This window comes from Trachurus trachurus (genome assembly GCF_905171665.1).
Source record: "Trachurus trachurus genome assembly, chromosome: 1".
In the NCBI taxonomy this organism is placed as follows: Eukaryota; Metazoa; Chordata; class Actinopteri; order Carangiformes; family Carangidae; genus Trachurus; species Trachurus trachurus.
Window position 1 is genome coordinate 8,542,757 of NC_139891.1, and position 24,976 is coordinate 8,567,732.

The window sequence follows — 24,976 nt, forward strand, 5'->3', positions numbered from 1 at the left end:
ATGAAAAGTAATTACAACTGAGAAACAGTAGGCTATAAGTTTCTGCTCTTCTATGCTTTGTTCCATTATGGTGAAGATTTGCACAGTTTCAGTTCCAGTACTGTTCCAATGGTCATGTTGCGTTTCTAACCTATAAAAATCTTTCTAACTTTATCTAACATATGGCAACACAGGACAACTTTTTAGTTAGCATTAACAGTGGTTGGACTTAAAGTCAAAGTTGCCAAAAAAAGATGTGTACAAAAGTAACGTACTAAAACGGTGTAAAAAGTTTTGTCTCATCACCCTGACCTCAGGTAAAACTCACCCACTCATTTATAGGGAATACACCTTTTCACCGACTAAATGGAAAAATCCAAGCTGGACTCAACCAAAGCAGCTTCTGCTAGAGTCAGCAAAACTATCTATCAAAAACTTTATCACAACCTTTACCCACAAACAAAATTCAGACTTATAAAAAAAAGTGCACGCTAATTGAATTTGAGTCATTTTACAACAGGCCCACAACAAGACCCCCTGCTATTAAAGTGACCTTTCCTCAATAGGCCTTTATCAGCAGCAAACACAGGTGTAGCTGATTACATTAATGAGGACAGCGACATTCAGCTGTGACAGCAGACTGACCGTCATGGCTGACTGGTGGGCCTCACCAACACAGACCTAGAACTACTTTCCCAGTCAAAACAGGGAAACTAACCACCGATACTTCAGACAGGCGGTTACAATAACATGAACCACACTGGTCCTCTAACTGTCCAAGTGTCTTGAGGACGAAGAGAACAGCCTACCTTGAACTGAATGGAGAGGGCAAGACTTGCTAGGAGGTCTTCATGTCCAATGCAAACCTAGCATCATGGCTCCTCTGGTTCTTCTCCCACAAAAAACGAATAAGATAGATAGCCTATAGGTTGTGTCGGCCTGGCCAGTCTTCTCGCATTGAAAGGTCGGCTGCAGTGTGTACAAGCCCGCTGCTAACATCATTTCACTATGACTTTTTCTACCAAGTGTGTTAGCAAAATTAGCCCACTTGCTAAAAACAAACGAGTGACACCTGCTACGGCCGGATAACGTAGGTAATTCGCGCGCGCAGACACTAGACCCATATATGCAGCCTAGTACCGCCTAGTACCTGTGTTCAGGCCTGATAACGAAAAGTATTCCTCCGCAAGATAAGTTTAATAAATAAATAAAATAAAAATAAAAACAACAACGTGAATACCATCAGCAGCAACAGCTTGAATCTAGTGAGAACTGCTTTTAACTTTAATTTGAGATTTAAAATATGCCTGGGATGAAATCAACATTTGAAATCAAAACCAACCATTTGTGTGTTTAGAGTAGAATAAATTAATTAATAAATGAAGAGAACAAATTCCCTTTACCAACTCATAGCCTACTAATTGGACTATTCAACGTCGACTTTAATGAAGTTGGTATTAAATCGGTCATTGCATTGTCTCTAGCGCCCTCTGTTGGTCAAAAGCTACAACAGCAGTTCTAATGTGCAGTAGAAGCAGGGTCTATATTTTTTAAGTTGAACACATAATGCTCAATAATTCTCACATTTGAAGAATGGAATAAAGTATGCCAGAAATATTTAATATTTATTTTTGATGCTTTTGGAAAACAGACAAAGCAAGAATTTATACTGCTCACAATTAGCACAATATTATTGCTCACCTAAGCATAGTGCTATTCAATATCAGATGTTGGTGGTCCAGACCATTTTCACTGAATCACTTTGGCCTCGTATGATGCATAGCATGTGACTAAAACATAGAGGGAAAATTACTGTGGAATGTAAGTAGTAAATAGTCAGATATGAATGAAACACTTTACTCAATTCATTTTATAGGCTACAGCTGCCGTCCCATGTGAAATTGTAATCTCTTATTACAATATATTCAATGTGCATATCATTTTTTATGCGAGGTTCTTTATTAAATGGACCATTCAGCACAACTCATTTACTTCCCAGTGATTCAATTTTTAGTAGTAAGTAATTCAATTGCAGCTGCAAAGCTATTTCAGCCAGAACTCCGCATAGACACCATTATTAAATTTGTTTCCTGGTGGAAAAAAGCCTATTCACATCCTTCCTGGAAGCAGAGAAATCTGTTAAGGTAGCCTAATGCTGATTTCAGTGTCACGTCTCCCGCTACATAGGCTAGATGGCTCGGAGAGTACCAGTGGGACTGAATGTGGCACCATTCATCACCAGTCTCCATCTGCAGTGGCACACCTGGATTTTTTTACTGTCCCAAAACATATCTACACATTTCGCAGCAGCCAGTTTGGAGGTGAGATGCCGGACTGGGAGAAATAGTTCCACCACCAAGGCTTCTCCTGCCTCTCTACGCCTCCTTCAGTCACGTCTGGCTCGCTGTAGCGCTCAAACTGGTTGTAGGGGTCAAATCGATCCCATGAGTCTACTGTGGGGAAGAGGTGGTCGTCGATATCAGGCTCCACGGGAACCTGAATGCACAATGGGGGAGGTCGAGATGGAGCGATGAGATTACTGACTGTGAATGTAGGTTACATCAGAATAACATTCAGTGAACATGAATATGATGTCGAAGACCCAAACCTTCTCCAAGACAAAGTCCACACGTCCAGCCTTGTTCATGTTGTGAGGCAGATGAACCCTCTTGCTGACCCTGGAATAACCTTTAGCTGTGGCTGTCAGGATGTGAGTTCCAGGGTTCAGCAGTCGCCAGTAGTCTCCGTCCTCGGCTGAAAGGACGGGTCGAAACAGAAGAGGATGGCAAAGAAATCACACACAAGGGGGAGGGATAGCAATATAGAGGAGCACATGGGAGAAACACAACACAACAAAAATGTCAATTTTCCAAGGTAAACTCATGATTTAGAGCTATATGCTTGTTTAAAAGTCCCTGGTGAAACTACACCATATAAAACTATACCTTTTATCATAACATTTACCTGTGGTGACATCTTTCCTTATCCCCCTGACAGCGATAGTAGCACCTTTAATCCCATTGCCATCAAGATCTGTAACTACTCCCTTTATCCCTCGATGGACCTGTTAAAGGACAGGCAGCACAGTGAACATCTGTATGTTAGTTGTTGAATTTTGGCATTGACTGAGAGTGGCTACTTTTTTATCACTTTATTATTATTATTATTTCTTTATTGTAGAACTCCTTACCCCCTGAACTACCTTTTATTAATGACCTGGCACTCTTAAAGTTGAATCTTAAAACTCACTTATTTAGAAAGGCTTTTAATATCCAATGACATTTGTCATTTGTCATGTATTTTATCATTTCTGTGTTCTCTTTCCCTTTGTATCTGTTAATATAAAGCACTTTGTTCATCATTCCGGATGTTGTAAGGTGCTATATAAATAAACATCATTATTATTATATTATTATTTCAGACTTTTTTTGTTTTGGAAACCTCACAATTTCATTGTCAATTATTCAGGCCTCTACTCACAGTTGAAATAGATAATATAGTGTTATCATTTTCCTCAGTATGTCCTTACCAACAGATACTTACAGACTCAACAAAACTGAGCAGAGCTTCCTTATTCCTCTTCCACTCAGGGTAAAGCTCAGCCTCTGAGGGGAATTTATCACAGCCGAGCTCCACGGTGATCTCCAAACAATTACTGTGCAAGTAGTTGAAGTCTGACATGCCTGCATGACATGTAGAAAATGAGTCCCGCACAAGCAATGTGATGAATAGAAAAAATAATTTAATAAACAAAATAATTTAATAATTTAATTCTCTGTTAGTCTGGTAGTTTGAAAAGCGTTGTATCTTACCTCCAGCAAAACTGTACCACAGCGCCCCATTGATGATGCCCCTGGTTCGGTAAAAGGAGGCCCCACACCTCTCTGTGTCATTGTTTGACATGGTGGCATGGGCGTCTGCATAGGTACGAGCTAGTTGCTTGAAGACCTGAACATGGGGAGCATCATTAAACAGACAGTGAATATTACAAACAAACTCCTTCAGTAATATGTCTCAGTGCCAATCAATCCTCGACCCCTACCTGCTCATCTGGAGTGGGCGAGAACATCCTCTCCTCATGTGGGTGTCTGGAGAAGTCAAAGGGATAGGAGACCACCAGCTCCCCTCCATGGAGGCTGGCAGACTGAACAAAGGGCAGTGACCTGATCCACTTCATCACTGCATAGGTCTCTGGCGCCACCTATAGTCCAAAGGTACAAAATATCTCATGCCTTTCTTTCTCTGTGAATTCTGATGAATAAGAGCTCATGCAGTCTTACCTTCCCAAACCAGTAGGCATCAGGGATTGGAATGTGATCAATGCGGTAGAACCTGCTGCGGCGATTCCGGTAAAAGACGGATGTGAGATCCGGAAAGTTACGGTTCAGGTCGAGGTTCTGAGCGTTCGTCCGACCATTGGTCCAACCATTCAACAAGTGACCCTGAAACATTTAGGTTCAAGCAGCTGGGAGCATTAAAAAGTGTCAGAAAGACTTACATTGAGACTGATGAGAATGAATATGATGATGATGTGTAGACATTAGTAAGAGCAGTGACTACTGACTACATGAAGACAACATTTAGTAAATTATATGAATATTAGTCAGGAGTAGGAGGAGCATGTTAGACTAATTCTATTGTTAACATGTAGACAAGACCATATATCCGTCATGAGAATAGAATAAGTAGAACATACAGTGATAAAAGGAGATCACTGTTCTTAATATTAGAAGTTAACTGCAAATGCATTTCAAATATGATTTATTCATCCAAATGGTTAATTACACGGCATGTGTTGCCGTGTATGATAAAAATATAAGTTAGAGGCTTTGATTTGTTCTTTTAAAGAATGCATACAACTGAAAATAACTATATTACATGCAATACCCAGCAGCATATGAATTAATTTCAAGGATCTTGGCATACATTAAAACGTTCAATCATATTAATAAAAAGCACAATATGCTGCACACTTTTATTACGGTTTCAATCGTGTATGGATTGAGAATCACTCATGCAGGTGAACTCAGACTAAAACCCATGCATATGAAATTTCCTGTCTTTAGTGTAGCTGCGTGTCCCCATTATAAGATTCAGCGGCAGATTACTTTTTGGAATCTGTATTGCATACATGTGCAACAATGATGATCATGGCAGACCTCACAACGTGACCTGCATGGCCCCATAATTTTAACAGTCCATTGTCAAACGGCTACTGCACACATTTGAGCAGACACATGATCAGTCTACAGTATATACACTATGCATGCAGGGCTTGTTAGAGTAGACCTCATGCAACTGTGCTGTTAAAATGGGCATTAAAGACTGAAGAGAGGACTCTGTGGAAGACTTGTTTTCTCAGGCTTGTCTTGTTATCCACCACAACTGAGACCAGAAAACTACGGACAGTTGCACGTTGTAATGTACAGCAGGATAAACACAGACGTGATGGTTAGTGTTGCCTTTTCTATTCAGTTACCAGAGGGTGCATGCAGCACTCCCACTCCCAGCTTTTACATGTAATTGCCATAAAAACATATTTTCAGGATTTTAACAAATTCAAATCAGAAATGTTTGCCTCGGTTATGTTCTTGTCATTTATGTTTAAATAAGCTGACAGGTTGCTGCCTTTGTCTGGGAGTGGGAGGACAACTTCTAAATGAGAAAGGCTATGCAGATAGACAGGCAGAGAGAGAGGAGGTGGGGGGTGTCAGTACTCCAACTTTCTAACATCTAATTTAGCAACAGAGGTAACCATCTTGAGCAGTCACTAAGGACATGAAAACAGCCTTAAAGGGATAGTTCAACATTTTGGCAAATTGGCCCATTTCTATAATCCCTATAGTGTTAGGAGTAGGCTCGTTACCTTTAATTGTCGGTGCAAGCTATTTTTAGAACGGCGGAGGCTCATGGAATTTCTTGGTTTCCCTCATCAAACTCATGAAATACACAATCCAACAACTCCAAAACGCTCTGGTGGACAAGTTGTGACCTGCACATTCACCACGCTATGAAATAATAACGGAACGTTACAAGACGGAGTTGTTTTCGAGGTAAATTCAGTCTCTGCATTTGCCTCGAAAACTACTCTGTCTTGTAACATTCTGTTATTATCTCACAGCCTCCGTATAGTGTAACTCTGAGCAGCTTGCGGCTCTGCTCTGCTGTTCTTAAAATAGCTTGCACCGACAACTAAAGGTAATGAACCTACTCCTAAGACTATAGCGATTATGGCAATGGGCCAATTTGCCAAAATGTGGAACTATCCCTTTAAAGCTGAGCTAGAATGAGCAGTCCATACTTTCCCAAAACTCACAACTGTCCACATTTTCATAAGATTGCTCAAAGGAGTCCGCTTTCACAACCCACAGCCAACAAAAAACACATCTGTACTAAGAATACCTCCGCCCTCCACCTCCAATGTTAAACTCAGAGCAGAAACAGAAACAGAAACAGACAGAACAGACAGTGAACTGACAGCGGATAATGGCAGTTTGTCTTTTTTGGTTAACAATATTTACTTCCTGGTTGCTGAGCTCCGGGTCATTGCTATCCTCTACCTCTGAGGCGGCCAGTTCATAGCCATCGGGGTTCATGGATGCCAGAATATGGATGCGGGTTGTGTTGATGATGGCCTGAATCCGTTGGTTCCCCAGAGTGTACTCTGAACACAGATACTGTGCCAGGTAGATGAGCAGCTGGCGACCCAGCACCTCGTTGCCATGCATGTTGCCCACCAACTTGATCTCTGGCTCCACTGCAGTTCACAGACAGAAGCAAACAAGATTAAAGCTGAAGTCTATGGTTTTGGCTTCTTGGACAATAAGCAATGGAACAAGCTGTAAACACTATTAATTTGGAGTTGTCTCTCCTTTCACCTTTGTTTTGCATCAACTGCTAATGATTTTATCTGCTTATCTCTTTGGATGCTGTTGGGGAGATCATCTGTGTCCTAATTCAGAGGCTACACCTGAAGAACAGCTGCATTACAGTGGATGCCCAAACAATTTGCTCAAATGTGACCAAGAAATGCTGCTTCCTTTTCTTGAAGGCTCCAACAGGTGGATCCTCCATGGCCCAACCTATCCCAAAATGCATTGCATATCAGTAATGAAAATAATATTGTGACAGCCAACACAGAGGAAATGTCTGTCTCTGTCTGGATACAGGCCTTGAATAGAGAGAATAAAAGAATGAGCTGAATGGCACTTAAGACCTCAAATACTTTAGGGCTAGCCATTATGAGTGACCCCATTCATAATAGCAGTCTCATCCAAGGTTAATATAAAGTGTAATCTTTGTCAAATTGTCATTAGAACTACAAACATTTCAAACAACTTGTATTCTCTAAATCAAATCAAACTTTATTGTCATTTTGTTTTTACCAAAAGGAGAAAACGTTTCTCAGAGATCAGTACAAGTTCAGTTTTTGTTTAAAAGTCTCACAGCTTGTGGCAGAAAGCTGTTCTGCAGCCATGTGGTCTTGCACCTGATGCTGCGATAGCGTTTCTGTTAGGGGAACATCTGGTAAAAACTTACAGAAAGGGTGTGAGGAGTCTCTGAGGTTCTAGGAGCTTTTCTAAGCCTTGTTAGTACTGTTCCAATAAACCACTGTTGAGAAAAGGTTTGTCTGACTGTTTACATTAATATTTAATTTGGCTTAAGTTGTTTCTGTGCTAAGGACGACAGATTCTGGAAAACTAAAAGCGTAACAATTGGTTAGGTTCGGTTACTATATGGTAGATTCAGTTTCCACTGAGTGAGTCGACAGACCAGACAGCACATGACATGGACTTTAACATGATAGAAAGTGACTTGTTACGATGCATTAGATTTAACGGCATTGTTTAACAGTCATTTTTACATTCCAGCAGCATCGTCCAGCACCGTCACTGCTGCTGTTGGTGTTATTTTCAGCACAAGGCTATTTTCATTTGACAAACTGACTGCAACTGAGCACCAAAGGTAAAACAGAAACACAGCTAATGTCGCTCTGTGCAGAATAAATAGTAAATAAGACAATAAATGCAATCAGTAACTGTGTGGCCATTGGGAAAACTGGGATTTTTCCTAATGGTCACTTACAAATTGGCTCAATGCAGAAAGAAAACACAAACCATCAGAGCTAGACGGATTAGGAGAGTGAGCTACAGCGAGAGAGATGGATGTGGCTGTGTTGCGGTGACGCTGGTGGTGTACGCACTCTGTGTTCTGTGTTATGTGTTGCTGCCCCCCACCCACCCCCCCTTACTTGTGTTTTGTTCAGTTGTGTAGCTCCGCCCACTCACTTACATAACAAAGAAAACAAGCCACTCAAGTTGTCTTCAAAAAGTTGTAAATCTTCTAGAGACATCAGACAGGAGGAGCTGCGCAGCAGAGGGTCCACAGCTCCCAGCAAAGCTCCCCCTGAGATCTGTACTTACTGCTATTCTAATCAGTGTAAAACATAATCTGCACCCCCTGTACTAACCTGTAGTCATGAGATTGCATGGTCATTTTGAGACCGCAGTTGTAGCTTTTCTCATACAGTTGTTCAAACTACAGTATTAAAATTATTGTTGAATCTCTAATTGTATAATGTAGATAACAAATGCTATCGGCTAGTATCATAACAAAATTACATAAATGCATTTAAAGCAGATATCAGTGGAATGTTTTTGTTAATATAAGTCCTAAATAGTCCTATTTTCCGTCAGCAATCACTTACATGAAGTATTTCAGCCTAAACACGAGTCTCTCCGTCACTCTGCTCTGCTGTAACCCGAGGAGAAAATTTTCCTTGTGGGATACAAGTGTTATCCAATGAGGAGAGAGAACGGCATGAAGGGCTGTGTGTGCAGCCAAGGGATGCGCGTGAATGTGGTGACGTAGCACGAGGACCAATTGATGCCTGACAAGGGCGGGGGCTGCTAACTCATGGTGCGTTCAAAGAAACTCGTACTTTGTGTTTTTCCTTCCTGTGAAGTCATACCAGTTCGATCTGGTACGAGTTCACGGGTCGGAAGTTACGAGTGGCCGTTATAGGGAACTTTCACAGACAACAGGATGGTAAAAACACGAGCTACGGGTTACCTGGAACGCTACCAAGTCGTAGTTGTGACTTGAAGCTGTAACTTACGGTTTCAAAAGCCTGCCTTGAACGCAGCATTAGCCGAAACGGCCGTGAAGCTGATATCTGCTTTAAGTGTTGGAAGTGTCGATATTCTAATATGTTAATAAAGGGATAGTTCAACATTTTTGGCAAATTGGCCCATTGCCATAATCCTTATAGTTTTAAGAGGGATTGTGTATTTGATGTGTTTGATGAGGGAAACTAATACCCCTTTCCCACTGGTCAAAAAACCCGTTTAAACCCGCTAACAATCGGCTTTTGGTGGCAGTGGGAAAGGCGCATCGAGCGTCGACGCGTCAAACGACTCGGCAAGCGACGTGGGTTAAAATCGCCTTTAATCGGCTCAGCTCCGATCAGCTTGCAGTGGGAACGCCAGACCCACGTCAACCCGCTAATTTACGTGATGACGCTGAACGTTACGTGACGCCACGTCATCGTGCCGGTCGCGTCTCTTATCACGTACCAAAACAAAGCTCTGCTCCGCTCTGCTCTCATCCGAGACTGGGATCAAAAGATCAGAGAACACCGACCAAAAACGATAGAAAAAAAGAAAAGAAGCGACAGTCTGTTTAACCGACGTGTTGTGCTGCGGACGTCCGTCATATGGCCGCGGCAGACTCGCTGTCCTCCACGGTCCTGGTGCTCCAGGTCAGCCAGACACCTCGTCTGCTTCGGCGGACGGACACTCCGCGGCGGGCGGCTGTGGCATGACTGTGTGTGTGGGGGCAGACTCGGTTCATTTTGGTCAATGGGAAAGGGGCCAAATGCCGATTGTTAGCGGGTCGACCCGCGTTTAAAAAACCTGCGTCGACCCGCTAATTTTAGTGGAAAAACGGCTTAAGAAATCCCATTAGCCTCTGTAGCATAGCTCTGAGCAGCTCGCAACTCTGCTCCACCGTTCTAAAAAGAGCTTGCACCAACAATTAAAGGTAACAAACCTACTCCTAAATCTATAGGGATTATGGCAATGGGCCAATTTGCCAAAATGTTTAACTATCCCTTTAAATGTATAAATCATCATCAGTTGACTGAATAAAAAGACATGGGTTGTTTTGTATGTGATTGTGTGTGAGACTGAGTCAAAATACTCTGCCACTGCAGTGCGATAAAACTGCTTTTGTGTTCACATCTCATTTTAAAAGAAGCAGTTGAAAATAAGACAACATGTTTTGCGTAGAACATAAATTACACAACGGGAGGAAGTGAACTAGGAGTTACAAAAACAATGCAATAAGGCTCCACAGTTTCTTACTCACGTAGCTCATGTTGTCCAGGGTTGTTGGAGAACTCAATAGCCAGCAGGTCCCTGCCCTCGACGCTGCGTCCGATGCTGTACACATGAGAAATATGGGAACACTTGGCTGCTGTCCTCTTCAGTAAGCTGTACATCTGGGCATTGGTGGTGTAAGTGAACTGGATGATGGTGCTGGGCTCTTCGGGAGAGAGGTTCGACATTGCTATCTGTTGTCTGGCTGAAGAAGGGATAGCAGGATTTAGGGAAGGAGAGAAAGTTGAATTGGTAAAAAAAACAAAACAAAACAAAAACACACTGTCTTTACCTTTCAGCCCTGCCAGTGGGTCAAAGCAGCCCTCTTGGTCGCTGGCAAAGAAGCGGTCACAGTCAAGAAAGTAGGGCCAGGCCATATCGATGGCCTCAAAGGCATGGATGCAGTCCTTCCTCAATGCCTCACATGTACTGCGGCATGGTTTGATCATCTTGTCATTCTGGCAGGGGGAGGCCATCACTGAGCAGCCTACCAGACGTATCTCAGGGGAGCACTCCCCGTTGAGCAGGCCGTGGATGACACTCAGAAGGAGGTACTCTGCCCCAGATTCAGCCTCCGTACGACTCCGGTGGCCGAGGATGTTTGGGAATATAGTTCTAGAGTTCAACAGCAGGTTTTCAACAAGATATTCACAGTTAGATCAAAATGAGATATGAAACATCCCAGCAATGACTTTTAATGTATGCGTGCTTACAATTCAACAGAATAGATTTACTCTAATGACAGACCAGCTTTAAATACACATCTATTCACCCTACCCATCCCAGATGTGGCTACCTTAATATCTGACTGTCTATCAGTTTTATGCAACACATCCCTCAAACCCAATCTGCTATTTGGAGTCACAACCACAGAACTACATACCACAAACACACAAAAGAGAGCAATAGCATTTTGTAGCCTCGTAACTCGTCAGATGAGATGGAGGGGGGGGGGGGGGGGGGGGGGGTACTATGGGATTATGTTTACAAATGTTTGTACGTTTGTATGTTTCCATAACTGAAAATGCCTTAAATAAAGTTATACAAATATATGTGTGTTTAATGTTTATAGCTCCTTCGATCCTCAGAAGGAAATCTCCTCGCCCTACCCCCTCGTACCAAGCACCGAACTTGGGGGGACAGAGCCTTCTCCGTCGCCGCCCCCACCCTCTGGAATTCACTCCCCCAACCCATCACAGACTGTACAGACTCCCACATCTTCTAATCACTCCTAAAAACCCACCTTTTTAAACTGGCTTTTAATCTGTAAATTATACTGTACATCTCTGACTCTCTACCCCATCTCATTTCATATCTCTTTTTGACCTTCCACATTGTTTTTGTATTTTAATTGTGTTGTTATTCTGCATTGTTTCTGTATTTTGAATTATGTCGCTATTTTAATGTAAGCGTCTTAGCACCTGTAAATAAAATGTATTATTATTATCTACTTGCCCAAACACTCTCTATGACCTACCTGGTGTATTCCATATCATTACAGTAGCCAAGGTTCATCTCTGTACAGGTCGCTGCATGTGGGGAAAGAGAAAGCACATAAGCAGGTAACTTTTGAAAAAAGTGTGTTTGGTTTACTAAATGAATCATAGCTTTTCTTTAGTGACTGTAAGAGCTGCTGAATCACTGAAAGACAGTTTTCAAAAATTGCTAAATGCTTATAGGTCTTGTGCTTTTCAAAATATGTATTCGTCACATTTTTGAGAGTAGTTGTAAAAACATAATTGTGTAGTAGTACAAAACTACTACACATGACTGATGTAACATCTTGTGCTTCAAAATAGAACTATTGTGGTTGTCTGTCTCCACCACTCAGGCTAGTTTCAGGTTACGTCACTGTTTCTTCAGTTTTATGAAAACCACTGAACCATGGACCATTTATGAAATGTAGCTATTATTGCTATGTGAGGACTTAAGTAATGGCTAAAAAGCATTTTCTGAGGTTACTGTGACTTTTTACCTTTGGCAACCAAAGTGCAAAATTTGAAGGGATTCCCTTGGGTTTTTGGAGACATTGCATTCACAGGGCCAATCTCATGTGTTTGTGAAGTCACTGTTTCCTTAACCTTTGACCTGTGACCCTCAAAATCAAATCAGTTCATCCTTGATTCCTTGTGAATGTTTTATGCCAAATTTGAAGACCGTCTGTCAAGGTGTTACTGAGACATAGCCATAAATACTACAAATAGACAAACATCGATCGGTACAGTGGCATGCAAAATTTTGGCCAAAATTTCTGTTAATGTGAACAGTTCAGCAAGTGAAATGATCTCCATAAGGCATGAAGTTACAGATGACACATTCCCTTTACATTTTACTTTTTTTCCCCATCTTTTATATTTTCAAAATAACAGAAAATCAAAAGATCCCACAGCAAAGGGTTAGGGTTAGGGTTGCATAGTTAGTACCTAGGAGCCCCTCTTTGGAAACTATCACAGTGTAAATAGTAAATATCTTGTCTGACAAAGTTATCTGAGAGCTCAAGTCTAATAGGTTTCCCATTCTTTTGCAGGCTGCTGCTTTGTATCCTTTTTTCACTCTAAAGTTGTAAAAAAAAAAACAACAACAAAAAAACACTGATATTGCTTAAAATATTGCAAAAGAGCGTTTCATGTTTGACTTTCTGCCTTTTGGAGATCATTTCATATTCCACTTGCTGAGCTGTTCACATTAACAGACATTTTGACAAGAGGTGCCCACACCTTTGCCTGCCACTATGTCTCTGTTTTCAGCTGCTGATAGTACAAAGACCCAAAAAATCCAGAATTAAATTTCTGAACTGAATTTCTGCTCTATAGACTCAGGCGCGCTCCAGACTGAGCTCAAAAGCAGCCACTGCATTTCTCCACTGGCTATCTGGAGAGGAGACCTGTTTCATCTTGCAGCAGCACTTGGTATTTCAGCCTGAAGGTCAACTGAAAATGTAGCTATAGGGAGTCTACACTTTAAGTGGACGTTACATTTTAAGGCAGATATGATCACTTTTTGTATTTGTAGGCCTAAATGTAAAGATTCCACTTGTGCCATCATACACATGATTTATTACAGGCGATCACAACTGTATGAAGGTCGAATGAATCCACCTACGTTTTTCTTCCTGTCCTACGCTGTTGCTGCATCTTCCTGTGGGAGAAAAAAACAAGAAGCCAAGCAAAGTAAACTTCAGGTTGCATGATGAGAACATCAGTCAAACGCTAGGAGGCGACACCTCCAAAAGCAACACGACCCAGAGCCACAGGAGTCTGCTGTCTGAAATCTCTGTCAGGACAAACTCTGATGTGGTTCAGCAGATAAACAGCAGGTGACGGTGAGTCTGGGGCATGAAGTACTGTAGGCGAGCCTGCTGGACGGTGAGCCGTATCCATGTTAGGATTACAGCGCCGTGCATCTATCGACTGTTTATAGTCGATACTAAGCGGAAGTATCGTTCTTTTAATCTTATAATCACCGCTTTAATCTTTCAGACACAGCTGCTTTAAGTCCTGCATAATGTCAGCCACCATGCCCTGGCTTGTCTCTTGTAGGTAAAGTTGAGGTGGTCTTACCTAGAAACTCGTCCCCCGGCGCACAGAACTGCTGCGGGGCGCTCCAGCAACTTTTCGTCAGGAAAAGCAACGCCACCGAAAGTCCTAAATGCATGTTGTTGTAGTAGTGCAGTGAGCTGGCTTGTCAACGGCCGTGTGTGATGTGGCAGAGTGTGTTTGAAGCTGCAACTTTTTTTTTCGATCACTAGCTGGGGCTGGATGATAATTACCACCCGCATCACAGAGACCTCCTTCCTTTGTCTGCGCGGAGCATCCCTGACCCGAAAAAAAGTGCGGCGCGCCAGGATTATGGCTCACTGCTGTGCGTTACGAGCGGGCGCCGATCATATTTCACCGCGCAGGGCTGTGTGTGTGTGTGTGTGTGTGTGTGTGTGTGTGTGTGTGTGTGTGTGTGTGTGTGTGTGTGTGTGTGTGTGTGTGTGTGTGTGTGTGTGGGAGCACGAGGAAGAAACGTGGCTTGTGGGGGTGGGAGTGAGAGAAGTTCAAGCCTGTGCTGTTTGACATAATAAGGCTGCAGATTCTGCTCTCCGATGGAAATGCAAAAATACATTTCTGCACCTGTGTCTGCTCCTCGCTCTTGTGTATATAATAAAAACGCATTATTAGGCTTTTACATGGATTATGTCTACAGCAGTGATTCCCCAACACAGGGGGGGTCAGGACCTCAAAGAGGGGCCCAAGATAAATCTGAGGGGTCAACTGAAACTTTGAGAAATAGTAAATAAAATAAAATAAAAAACCGAATTCCAATTTTTTCATTTCATTCTACTGAGATCCCCTTGAATTGATTCTCATAGCAACATGATGTGATCAGGTGTCACAAGCAAAACATCTGGGAACCACTGCTATAACACAAGAAACAGGACTCAGAGTGTCTGTGGCAGTGGAGTTTATTCTTTAATGTTTTGTTTTTTTGCAATGATAGAACATCTTCACCACTTTATGTGTTAAAAATGGCACTCATCAACATAAACTTTCACATGGGTCCAGTGTTGCACTGAAACATGAAGACCACTCCCTGACAAATGCAAGATTCCTTGAAACATACATTTATATTTATGATAATAATACTGTTGTGGTTTTCATGTGGCGTATCCTTGGCAAAGCCTCAGCAGGCAAACTGACGGGCCGTGTGGAAACAGCAGGCTGCACAGTCTGAAAGGGCCTTTGGCACACATCGGAGGCCAGTGAGTGTATAGTTCTCCCAGTGGACTGCACTGTGGTTTAAACAGTCACATGGCCTGACCCTCTGTTAAAGTGTCCTTGAGCAAGGCACTGCCTCTTTTCCATCTGCAAAAGCATCTGCTTTTTTTAACAGGCCCTGACCTGTAACCTTCCTGTAGAAGGTACTCATTTATGAACCTTTATTTTCTTTTAAAAAACCTAGCACATGGAGCTCAGGTAATCCGTGCAATGCAGTTGTCATCTGTGGTATCCAGTGTGCTGCTTATGCTGCGGGCAGACAGCGAGTGATCCTTTCCCAGAACCCGGCTGATAACACTGACCAGGACCTTCCTGTACTGCTGCCGCAGCAGGCAGTAAACGAACGGGTCACTGGAGGCCTTGGCGTAGGTCAGACATTTGGTGGCGATGCCCAAATACCTGGGGATGTGCACGGAGGGCAACAGCTCCAGCAGTCTGCATGCAAGAGAAGGAATACAAGCAGAAGACGTTACCCCTTAAGTACTGAATATGGAACTCCACCTCAACAAAAAAACACCACATTTCACTATTATGACTCATCATTTCGTAATTTTGACACAGCATTTCATAATGGTTCATGATTTTGTGAATACACTCAACACTGCAGTGTGGATCTTTTTTTGAGTGTGATGTAATGGGCCTATAGTGAGACTGTAGAACCCCAACATAAAACCAAGAATCAGCATCATGTAGGGCTGCAACTAATGATTATTTTCATTATCGATTAATCTGTTGATTATTTAAACGATTAATCGATTAGTTGTTTGGTCAATAAAATGTTAAATGACATCTTCAAATGTCTTGTTTTTTCCACAAACCAAAGAGATCCTCAGGTTATTGTCATAAATGAATAACAATACCAGACAATTAATTTAATAATCGATTATTGTTCAATTAATCGATTAATTGTTGCAGCTCTAATCATGTGAGTGGAATTTTTGTGCAGAACAGGTATTGAGACTCTACTTATACTGCAACATTTAATCACAAAAGTTTGTTTGAGACCGAAATTCCTCTAAAACTTGTATTATGTTGCTGTGATAATTATTCAAGCTATTCAATTAAAAAAGAATATGGCCATGTATGACATCATAAACCCATCAGACAAACTGGAAAGCATATTTTCCTTAAGGCCACTATTGTAAAAGCATCTGTAAGTGTAAGGGGATATTAACCAACAGCCACAGAGCAGCGTGTTACCTTGTTATAACATAGGGTGAGAAGCAGAGGATGAAGGAGCCGATGAAGATGCAAATCTTTTTAGTGGCGCGTTGCTTCCTCTTCTTCTGCTCTGCCAGACATCTCTCCTTCACACTGGCAAACAAAGAGAAAGATCAAAGTTATATGTGATGCCAAAGTGAACAATGATGATCTGGGTTACAAAATAGGTCTCAAATTGCCCTGGAAACAGAAACATCTCAAACTTTTGAAGAAGGGGTCTCAACCTTAAAGTTTAAGCTCCAGTTGAGTTTACCTGGGGTGAATATCGACCAGCAGGAGCAGGGTCTGCACCGTGATGACATCTATCCTCTTGCAGTGGGACCTGGCCACTCTCAGAACTTTCATGTAGGCGAAGCACAGGACGAGGAGGCAGAGCGCGAAGCTGCTGATGTGCAACAGCACCGTGAAGGTCGCATAGACGGCCAGCTGCGACCTCCTGGTCTGATCGCCCCCCGCGGCACCGTGCAGGTGAACGGTGCACGAGGCGTATGTGTGGCTGTACCCTCCCCAGTCCATCAGCAGCTGGGTCAGGGAGAAACTGAGGGAGTGGAGCCACGAGTACGCCACGATCAGAAAAGCGTCTCTGTGGCGCATCTTGCTGGAATAACTCAGGGGAAACACCACCGCGACCCAGCGGTCCATGCTGAGCGCGGCCATGGTCAGCATGGCGTTAGTGGTGAGGAAAGTCTCGGCGAAACTCACGCCCTGGCAGAACGAGTCGCCGAAGGGCTGCGCGCCGTTGGCCACGCCGAGAAAAGTGGAGGGCATGTTGATACAAGCGAGGAGGATGTTGGAGATGGAGAGGTTCAGGATGAAGAGCCCGGGGACATGGGATCTTAACTCGGCGCTTTGGGTGAAACATAGCAGCACTGACACATTGGTCAACAGCGAGACAACGGCTACCACCACGATGGACACTTCCAGTAGGAACTCCGGTATGCTCATCTCTCAGCGTTCGGAGTTAGTAGCAGCAGCAGCGGCGGCTGTGGTGGGGAGGAGGAGGATGCTGTGGAGAGTCCTCCATGCTCTCTGCTCGTGACCCCCTGCGACTGTGAAAGATGCTCATTCTCCGGGCGCACATGCCAGAGGCGCGCCTGTAAACACGAGGCACGAGGAGAGAGAGAGAGAGGGAGGGAGAGCTGTCCAGTGCTGAAATGCCCAAACAAACCTCCCTGTCAGTGGCACGGCCTATTTAATAAGCCCATTCTATGTTATTCAATCTACCTTGAGGTAAAAACCCAGTGCTGCTTCCCACTGTTGTTTAGTCCAAAGTGTGAAACTGATGTGGGAATGATGACTTCAGCTTACCAAGTGCTCTCACACACTCTCTGTTTACTCACGGTCATGCGCACTATCCAGCGCCTCCTCTCTCGTTGGCAGTGCCGTGCGCCCTGCACGTGCAGTCTGTAGCTGGCTCATGTGACGCTTGAGCAATATTCATGCATGCAGTTAATATCAAACATGGGGATGCCATCGTGTTTGCACACACATTCCACTTTTCCCACAAAAGATGGGCCGTGTTTTTGCACAAATGACCAGTGTAATAGGCGTCAAAGTGTCATTGTTAATGACACCGTTTAAAATCTGACAATAGCCAATTAATTTGTAGTGTGTATACATTTGTGTATAAGGGAGAGCCATTTGTATCCAATATTATATGGTAAATATAATACATTTCCTTTCAACTAATTCCAGTGGATCAACATTTTACCACACACATACAGCCACATTTAAGCTTTGATCATAGTGACAGATTTAGGCCCCCCTTCCCAAAACATCAGGTGCAGCACACGCACATACACACACACAGAATCACTTGTCTCCATAGCAACACCAAATCTCTTGTGGCTTCATCACTCTTTGATTTGAACTTGGTCTTCTTTAGCTCTGATTTGTGTTGATCTCCCCTCAGATGAAACCATTTGCCACAGAGCATGTTCATTTCAGTGCACTTGGAAGTATCAGACACCATGTTAGGTATAATCTACATTACAAATGCAGGTGTGAAGAGAGGGAAGGACGGGGAGGTACGGAGCCCCACACTAAGAGAAAAACATAGATTAACGGGGAGGAGGGATGTGTGCAATAGGGATAGATGGAAAAAGGGATGATGGTATTAACTCTGCACCTTACCTTTCCAGAATATCTTGTATGCAACCACAGTCAGGTGATTTCAATTTTTTATTTTTTTATTTAACACTCACTATCTTCCAAATATTTCATCTTAACATGGGGGAAATTATTTTTGCAGTGTTTGGGGGGTTACTGAAGATTCAAAATACCTAAATAAAAATTAATCCTACAAAAATTAAGTAGCCTAATTCATTTAATACCTTTGCCATCTCATATAGCTAAAAAGCTTTGTCATGCCTCCTCGTGAAAACCTATTTGGTCGTAAATGTCAATTTTGACTTAAAGGTCATAGCTACAACTTCATCAAAAATGATTAATCTTTCAAAAATAATACATCCACAGAATGTCTAGAGGGGTGCAGAATAAAAGTATTAATTTTACTGAAAAAATTATAGTATAGAAATAATTGTTATAATCTCTGCGGCAACAGCATTAGTAGGCCTACATTAAACCAACACTAAGGAACTTTTCAACATTCATATAATATTTTCATAACTTTTGTGATGGTACATCGACTTACAACAGGTTGAATGACACCTCTGTCATGGCCTGAGGGGGTCTGTATTGCCTTCACTGGCACTAAGTAGCTTTGAGGAGCATGGTAGGACACCGGCTCTCACTTAAGTTTCACTTTCACTTTTGCGAGTCACGACGAGGAGGGAGCAGCAATGCGGCACCTTTCCGTCGGATTGTGTATGTGTGTTTACTGAGAAATGATCCGCTGGTAACAGAAACTTATTTTTCTGTTAATTTCCATGCACCGGGAGATCAGGATGTTTACGGCGCTACGCGCTAGTGCTCATGGGAAATGGAGTCTTCCTTCAGGCAAAACACTACCGCTTTGGGCCACTGACCAGGCCAAACTCAACCAAAACTGAAAGTTCTTTAGTAGCCTACTGCTTTAATGTCACCTGAGGCGGAGCTCGTGATAGCTAATGCTAACTAACGGTCAGCCAGTAGGTACTGTAACGTTTGATGCTGCAGGTTTGTCGGGTTCGTCTGCTGGTGAGTTAGTGTGAAATGATTCAAATGTGTTTCCAGTCCACGTTAGCTTAGCTTTAGCTACTAGTCGCTCCGGTATTTGGCGTACCTGGCAACCAGTAGCCTACAATTATAGGTTGGGGCGATATTATTTAGTAGTCGGCTCGCCCAGCATTTCCTGGTTTCCCGGACGCTGCCCGGCAGGTCATGGGAATAACGCCGCCGGATCGCTAGTTGGCATCGTTTATGGTCAGAACCACGACAATATCTGATCGTCTTCCAACCTCCGACTTTCCTTCTTGATGAATGAAAACATTCTTGGCAAATGCTTTTGCTTTCGTCCGTCTAGCGCCGGTCCAAGAATTTCACCGTGCGCACGGAGGCTTACGGGAAATGTAGTGTGAAAACACTTCTGCTTTCCGAAAGTCCTCGTAGTCACTTAAAAAAAAAACTGCGCTGAACTAACCAGTCTAGAATGAACGTTGGGAGCTCGGCGTCAAACTTTGACCATCTATATTGTTAGAGTTATGACAACTTTGTTGTCATGGTTCATCCAACTAGCCTATAGGTTTTAGGTCACTACAAGATAACATTGTCACTTGAACATAAACAAACAAACCACTCTGATGTTGTCATTCCCCTTAGGAAAACAGTCTTTCACCTCTGCAAGTGTGAGTGTGCCCATGTGTGAAAATGTGTGGGCAGCTTTTCCCTCAGCGTGTAAACATCATATAGGCTTACTATGTTTCTCTATGGACATGAAGGTGGGCTGTGGTTATTGTCTTTCTCAGCTCCACACATGTCATCCTCAAACCCTTATATCCAAACATCCAATAGGTTCTTATAGGATATAGTATATGCAGTAACACACCCAATAGTCTGTAATCCTGCTATCCTCATTGGAACTGCCATCCCTGAGCATAGGCTATTGACTTAATGGCTCTATTGCTGTGAAGGAAAAAGGGAGAAAAAATGGAGAAAAAGAGGAAGAGAGGGAATGAGAAATCACCCCTCAGCCAGAAGGAACCCTCTTAGTGGGCACGTGTTTCTCCTGGTTTCCCTGGCTAGAGACGCTATTATGCAAGCAACAGAACGCTGATGGCAGGAGCACTTAAGACATCCCGTTAGCAGGCGAGGGGTCCATCCGACTTCCCCCGAAGTCACTGCTTCTGGCTGTATGACTCTGTGTATATGCTTTGAGTGTATGTGCCATTACGTAACATCGCAGTTCCCACAGTCGGCAACACAATATGGAGCTCTCTCATCACCTTAAGTTCGCCTTTATTCCTTTTCCCTCTGAGCTAGAAAAGGATGTTCCTCTGTCCAGCAGTCCATGCAAGCATCTGTCCCTCCATCTCTTCATCTCCACTGCTGCACGCAAAACTCAGCCTCGCTCCTCTGTTTCCCTGCAGGTGAATTTGTCTATTTTAAACACAAAGCCACGTTTTAATACATGATTATTCCAACAGTCTACACCCTGGGGATGCAGCTCTCTAGTAAAAACTAAAGGCTCTTAGTGACGGAGGGAAGAGAATTGCACCTTTTTGGCAGCAGTGACCCTGATCTGTCTGCTCTGTTCAGTTTCCTAGAACCTTTGCGCATGGCACTCTGCTGAGGTGACGGTAGCACGGCCCTGCAGCGCAGCACTACCTGTTCACTGATGGTGATGATATGATGAGAGGAGAGCGAGGGGTGTGATACAAAGACATGAGAAGATGATATGAGGAAGAGAAAGAATGGAAACAAATGTCATGGCTGAGACTTTGCGGAGCGTGGGAGTGCGGCTGTATATAAATAGGTCTACGCACAGAAACGCTAACTCACACAGACACTCACATGTCCGGACACACACACCACACACACACACACAATATTCTCTTTCATCTATGCTCTCTGTCACTCTCTCTCTCTCTCTCTCTCTCTCTCTCTCTCTCTCTCGCTTTATCTCACTCTCAGTCACGGGCTTAGAGTATGAGAACCTAACGTGGGAATGAGTGTGTAATTATATGATGATGATGATGATGATGATGATGATGATGATGATGATGGTGGAAGACACCCATTTCACACTTTCGATAATACAAAGATGATCTCACTTCCAAAAGCATTAAGAGAGGAAAATGGCTGACGGTATAGGCTCACGCGCTGTCACATGACCAGACCAAACCTGAATCATTCTTTGCATGCACAGCACATTAGAAAAAAAATAAAATAAATGACACTAACATTTGCTTTTGTATTGTGAGTTTCACTGGTTGTGGCTCAGAATTAATGAATTATTTTTATCTGTTTGCTTTATAGAATGTGCAGACCTACTGAAGATATTTGGCTCGTTGCTACAGCCTATAGAAATTCTGGCGATGGTGTTCTTTCAATCACAGTAATAATCAAAGGTGGTGTTGGATGCTGGTCATGAAATAACAAGGGATCATGGGAGCTTCTCGATTCATTCAAGTTAGTTAGTTTTTTTTTTCCTCCACCAGAAGCCAAATTATCTACAAAAGTCCTCTTCTCTCCAAAAACCAGACCCATTAAAAGCACAGAATAAATGTACAAACGTAAAGGCAGTAAGTCACCAGTGCTCTTAGCAGACACAGGACATTTCAAATCCGAGCTGCCAAACATTTGCTTGGCTTGTTTCTCCGATAATTTAAGATCCCGACTACATCTGATAACTAAATCCTTATAGTCAGTGTCAGGAAACAGGAGGAAACTGATTTTTACTATTAAAATAAAAAATGTTCTGTATTTGAGAACTATAGTAGATGGATCAAAAATATTTATACTCGATCATTTTTTGACATTTTAATGTTAAAATTATAACTTTAAATTGCTGACGATAACCGGTGTTTATTCTGGTTTATGTTTGAGTGACTATGCATTATATGATGCAACTTTTATTAACCATATATTTGAGACTTGGTTTTTTTTTCACAGTATCTCTTTGTTGTATGCTGCTTTATGAGAGATGGGCTCCTCATCAGCTGCTTCAATGATAGGAAAATATGAATACAAATCCTAAAGGAGTCGTTTTAAGTTTGGTGTTTATGTAGAAGTCAGTGTAACCTGAGCCAGTTAACGAATGACTGACCCAATGTTCCAGCCATCACTCATACTTAATCTTCCAGACCTATAAATATTTGGGAACAGATTGAAATTTATTGAAAGAGCAGATGTCCCCGCAGAGTCTCCACTGCCCACAAAACCCCTGGAGTAGATAAGAGAGAATAGTGACAACATGTTTTTCTTTTTTTTAATTAAAGTATTTTAGCTGTTCAGCTGCAGGTGTTATTAACATTGACCCCTCTGAAAGCACAATGATCCCTTGCACTGCTTCAAACTGAACATGTCCTATTATGATCCCGCAGGTCCTTTCTGACTACTTCATACTGATGATATCAAGACTCTAGCTCAGGTTGATTCAACAGCTCTAAAGCTGTCAGACTTGTGAACACCCACAGTGTGAGAAATGGTCTGTGACGCTTTTCTCATAATGTTATTAGTTTGACTGTTTTTGATTAAAGGGATAGTTCAACATTTTGGCAAATTGGCCCATTGCCATAATCCCTATAGTTTTAGGAGTAAGCCGTAACCTTTCATTGTCAGTGCAAGCTATTTTTAGAACGGCGGAGGTACTAACGGAACGTTACGAGACAGAGTTGTTTTCGAGGTAAATTCATGCAAAACCGCTGATGTGTGTTCCCGTCGGGAGCAGTTTTTCGGCAAGCGGTCTCTGCATGTACCTCAAAAACAACTCTGTCTCATAACGTTCTGTTACTATCTCATAGCGTGGTGAATGTGCAGGTCACAACTTGTCCACGAGAGCGTTTTGGAGTTGTTGGTTTGTGTATTTGATGAGTTTGATGAGCGAAACCAAGAAATCCCATTAGCCTCCATAGCGTAGCTCTGAGCAGCTCGCGGCTCTGCTCCACCGTTCTAAAAATAGCTTGCACCGACAATTAAAGGTAACGAACCTACTGCTAATGCTACGTTCACATGGAGTCCGGCAGACGGAAAGCCGGATGTCATGTTGTCATGTTAGTGGACGAGAGGACGACGGTAAAACTTGGGGGAGCATGGCAAAAAATAACGTGGACGGCAACGGAAAACGGCAATGCCGTCCCGAGTTCAAATATTTTAACTTTTGCCGTCTACCGCGACGGTATCCTCAATCGAACGTGACGTATGAGTACGAGTATGTTGACGTTGCCATAGCGTCTTGCCATTGTGCCGTGCTGTCCGACCGTTTGTCTGTTTTTTACCGTTCCGTCCAGCGGCATTTGCCGTCAGCCGTCTGCCGGACTCCATGTGAACGTAGCAAAAGACTATAAGGATTATGGCAATGCGCCAATTTGCCAAAAATGTTGAGCTATCCCTTTAAGTTAGGAACAGTGAGAGAGAGACAGGAAGATTAAAGAACAACAAAGGACCAGAGTCGCTCAAACCCTGGCAGCTGTGGAGACTGAACCTGAATGGTATGCACTCCACCAGGTGAGCCAGCAGACTGTCCCTCTCTGGTGTTTATTCAGCTTTGGCCTGCACTACAGTTCATTTGAAATTAATTAAACTAAATTCGTCTTGGTCGACTCCACCAAATCTGTGTTTGTTCTGATGTATCTCTCTGCGCCAAAGTGTTAACAGTATGGGAACAGACTGATGGCCCAACCGGCCAACCGAGAGGCATCTATCTTTAGCTGCTGTCATTTGGGGTGGGGGAAAGGGCTGCATTGGCATCAAGTCATAAACAGTGTTTTCTGTGTTGTTTCTGCAACATTCACATAAATACGGTGTTGTTTCTGTTTGTTGACGTGGCTGTTCTTCTATTTGTCCTTCCTTTTTGGTTTAATTTTGCATGTATACAAAGTCGTTATTCCACATGTTGTGCTTCGTGCTTTTAAATTGTGGTGAAACTAGAGCAAAGAGTGTCAGGCCTACCAGGCAAATAAAGACACAACTGGCTAAAAGCTGAATAATCAAAACAAGAGGAAGCTTTTCCAACTGTAGTAAAACACTGGTTTCCATGTGTTAGCCAGCATTGCCCACAGAGCGCCTGCCAGCACGAACAGCAGGCATTATTCTCATTAAGAGACTTAGGCAGCTATACAGCTACAGTGTGAGGCAATTACTGTTTCTTCAAACACTGAATAAACACCACAGGCAGGAGGGATGATTAAGACTGGTTACACACCCACACACAATCCACAAACTTAACCAACAAAGGCATGCACACGCGTGTGCGCACACACACACACACATGCATACAAACACCCACGCAGAGGTCACAAGACAAGAAAATGCAACTGAATTATTCAAAATACTGAGAAATGCCTGAGTAAGAAAGAGGGAAGAGGCTGCAGACTCCATTTATAAAGGGAGAAAGAGAGAGAGAGAGAGAGAGAGAGAGAGAGAGGAGTACTAGAAAGCATGAGTCAGCAGTCTGCCAGAAAGAAGGAGTTGAGACAGAGGAAAGGCTCACAGGATTTCGCTATCACTGGAGTCCTGACAAAAGAATTTCTGGGC

The 24,976-nt window shown here is 42.9% G+C and overlaps 2 protein-coding genes across 3 annotated transcripts; both read right to left on the reverse strand.

Moving 5' to 3' along the window:
• Positions 1-1,592: 1,592 nt before the first annotated feature.
• On the reverse strand, positions 1,593-14,228 carry cpz (carboxypeptidase Z). Of its 2 annotated transcripts, none has more exons than XM_083969452.1 (13): positions 13,919-14,228; positions 13,461-13,496; positions 11,836-11,887; positions 10,651-10,973; positions 10,348-10,563; positions 6,540-6,736; positions 4,260-4,421; positions 4,022-4,180; positions 3,792-3,927; positions 3,523-3,662; positions 2,944-3,043; positions 2,588-2,733; positions 1,593-2,475 (listed from the first exon to the last, which is right to left on the reverse strand). In XM_083969452.1, exons 1-13 carry the CDS (start codon positions 14,010-14,012, stop codon positions 2,272-2,274), a joined length of 1,965 nt encoding a protein of 654 aa, XP_083825578.1. In that variant the 5' UTR covers positions 14,013-14,228; the 3' UTR covers positions 1,593-2,271. The 2 variants fall into 2 exon arrangements, with proteins under 2 accessions (XP_083825578.1, XP_083825577.1); XM_083969451.1 differs by having other exon boundaries at positions 6,501-6,736.
• A 1,087-nt stretch (positions 14,229-15,315) lies between these two features.
• On the reverse strand, positions 15,316-17,761 carry gpr78a (G protein-coupled receptor 78a; the record flags this gene model as incomplete). Its single annotated transcript, XM_083977028.1, is given in 6 exon segments — positions 15,316-15,556; positions 16,322-16,435; positions 16,596-17,290; positions 17,294-17,391; positions 17,394-17,491; positions 17,679-17,761. Coding segments are annotated over 6 exon segments (1,329 nt in total).
• Positions 17,762-24,976: the final 7,215 nt, after the last annotated feature.

What these genes read in the sequence shown, in the direction of transcription:
- cpz (XM_083969451.1), bottom strand. Translation starts at nt 14,012, where the DNA reads ATGCATTTAGGACTTTCGGTGGCGTTGCTTTTCCTGACGAAAAGTTGC. An exon ending in CCCACTGGCAGGGCTGAAAG is followed by an intron (nt 10,564 to 10,650) that starts GTAAAGACAGTG and finishes TCCCTTCTTCAG; the next exon opens with CCAGACAACAGATAGCAATG. An exon ending in TGGACTTTGTCTTGGAGAAG is followed by an intron (nt 2,476 to 2,587) that starts GTTTGGGTCTTC and finishes TTGTGCATTCAG; the next exon opens with GTTCCCGTGGAGCCTGATAT.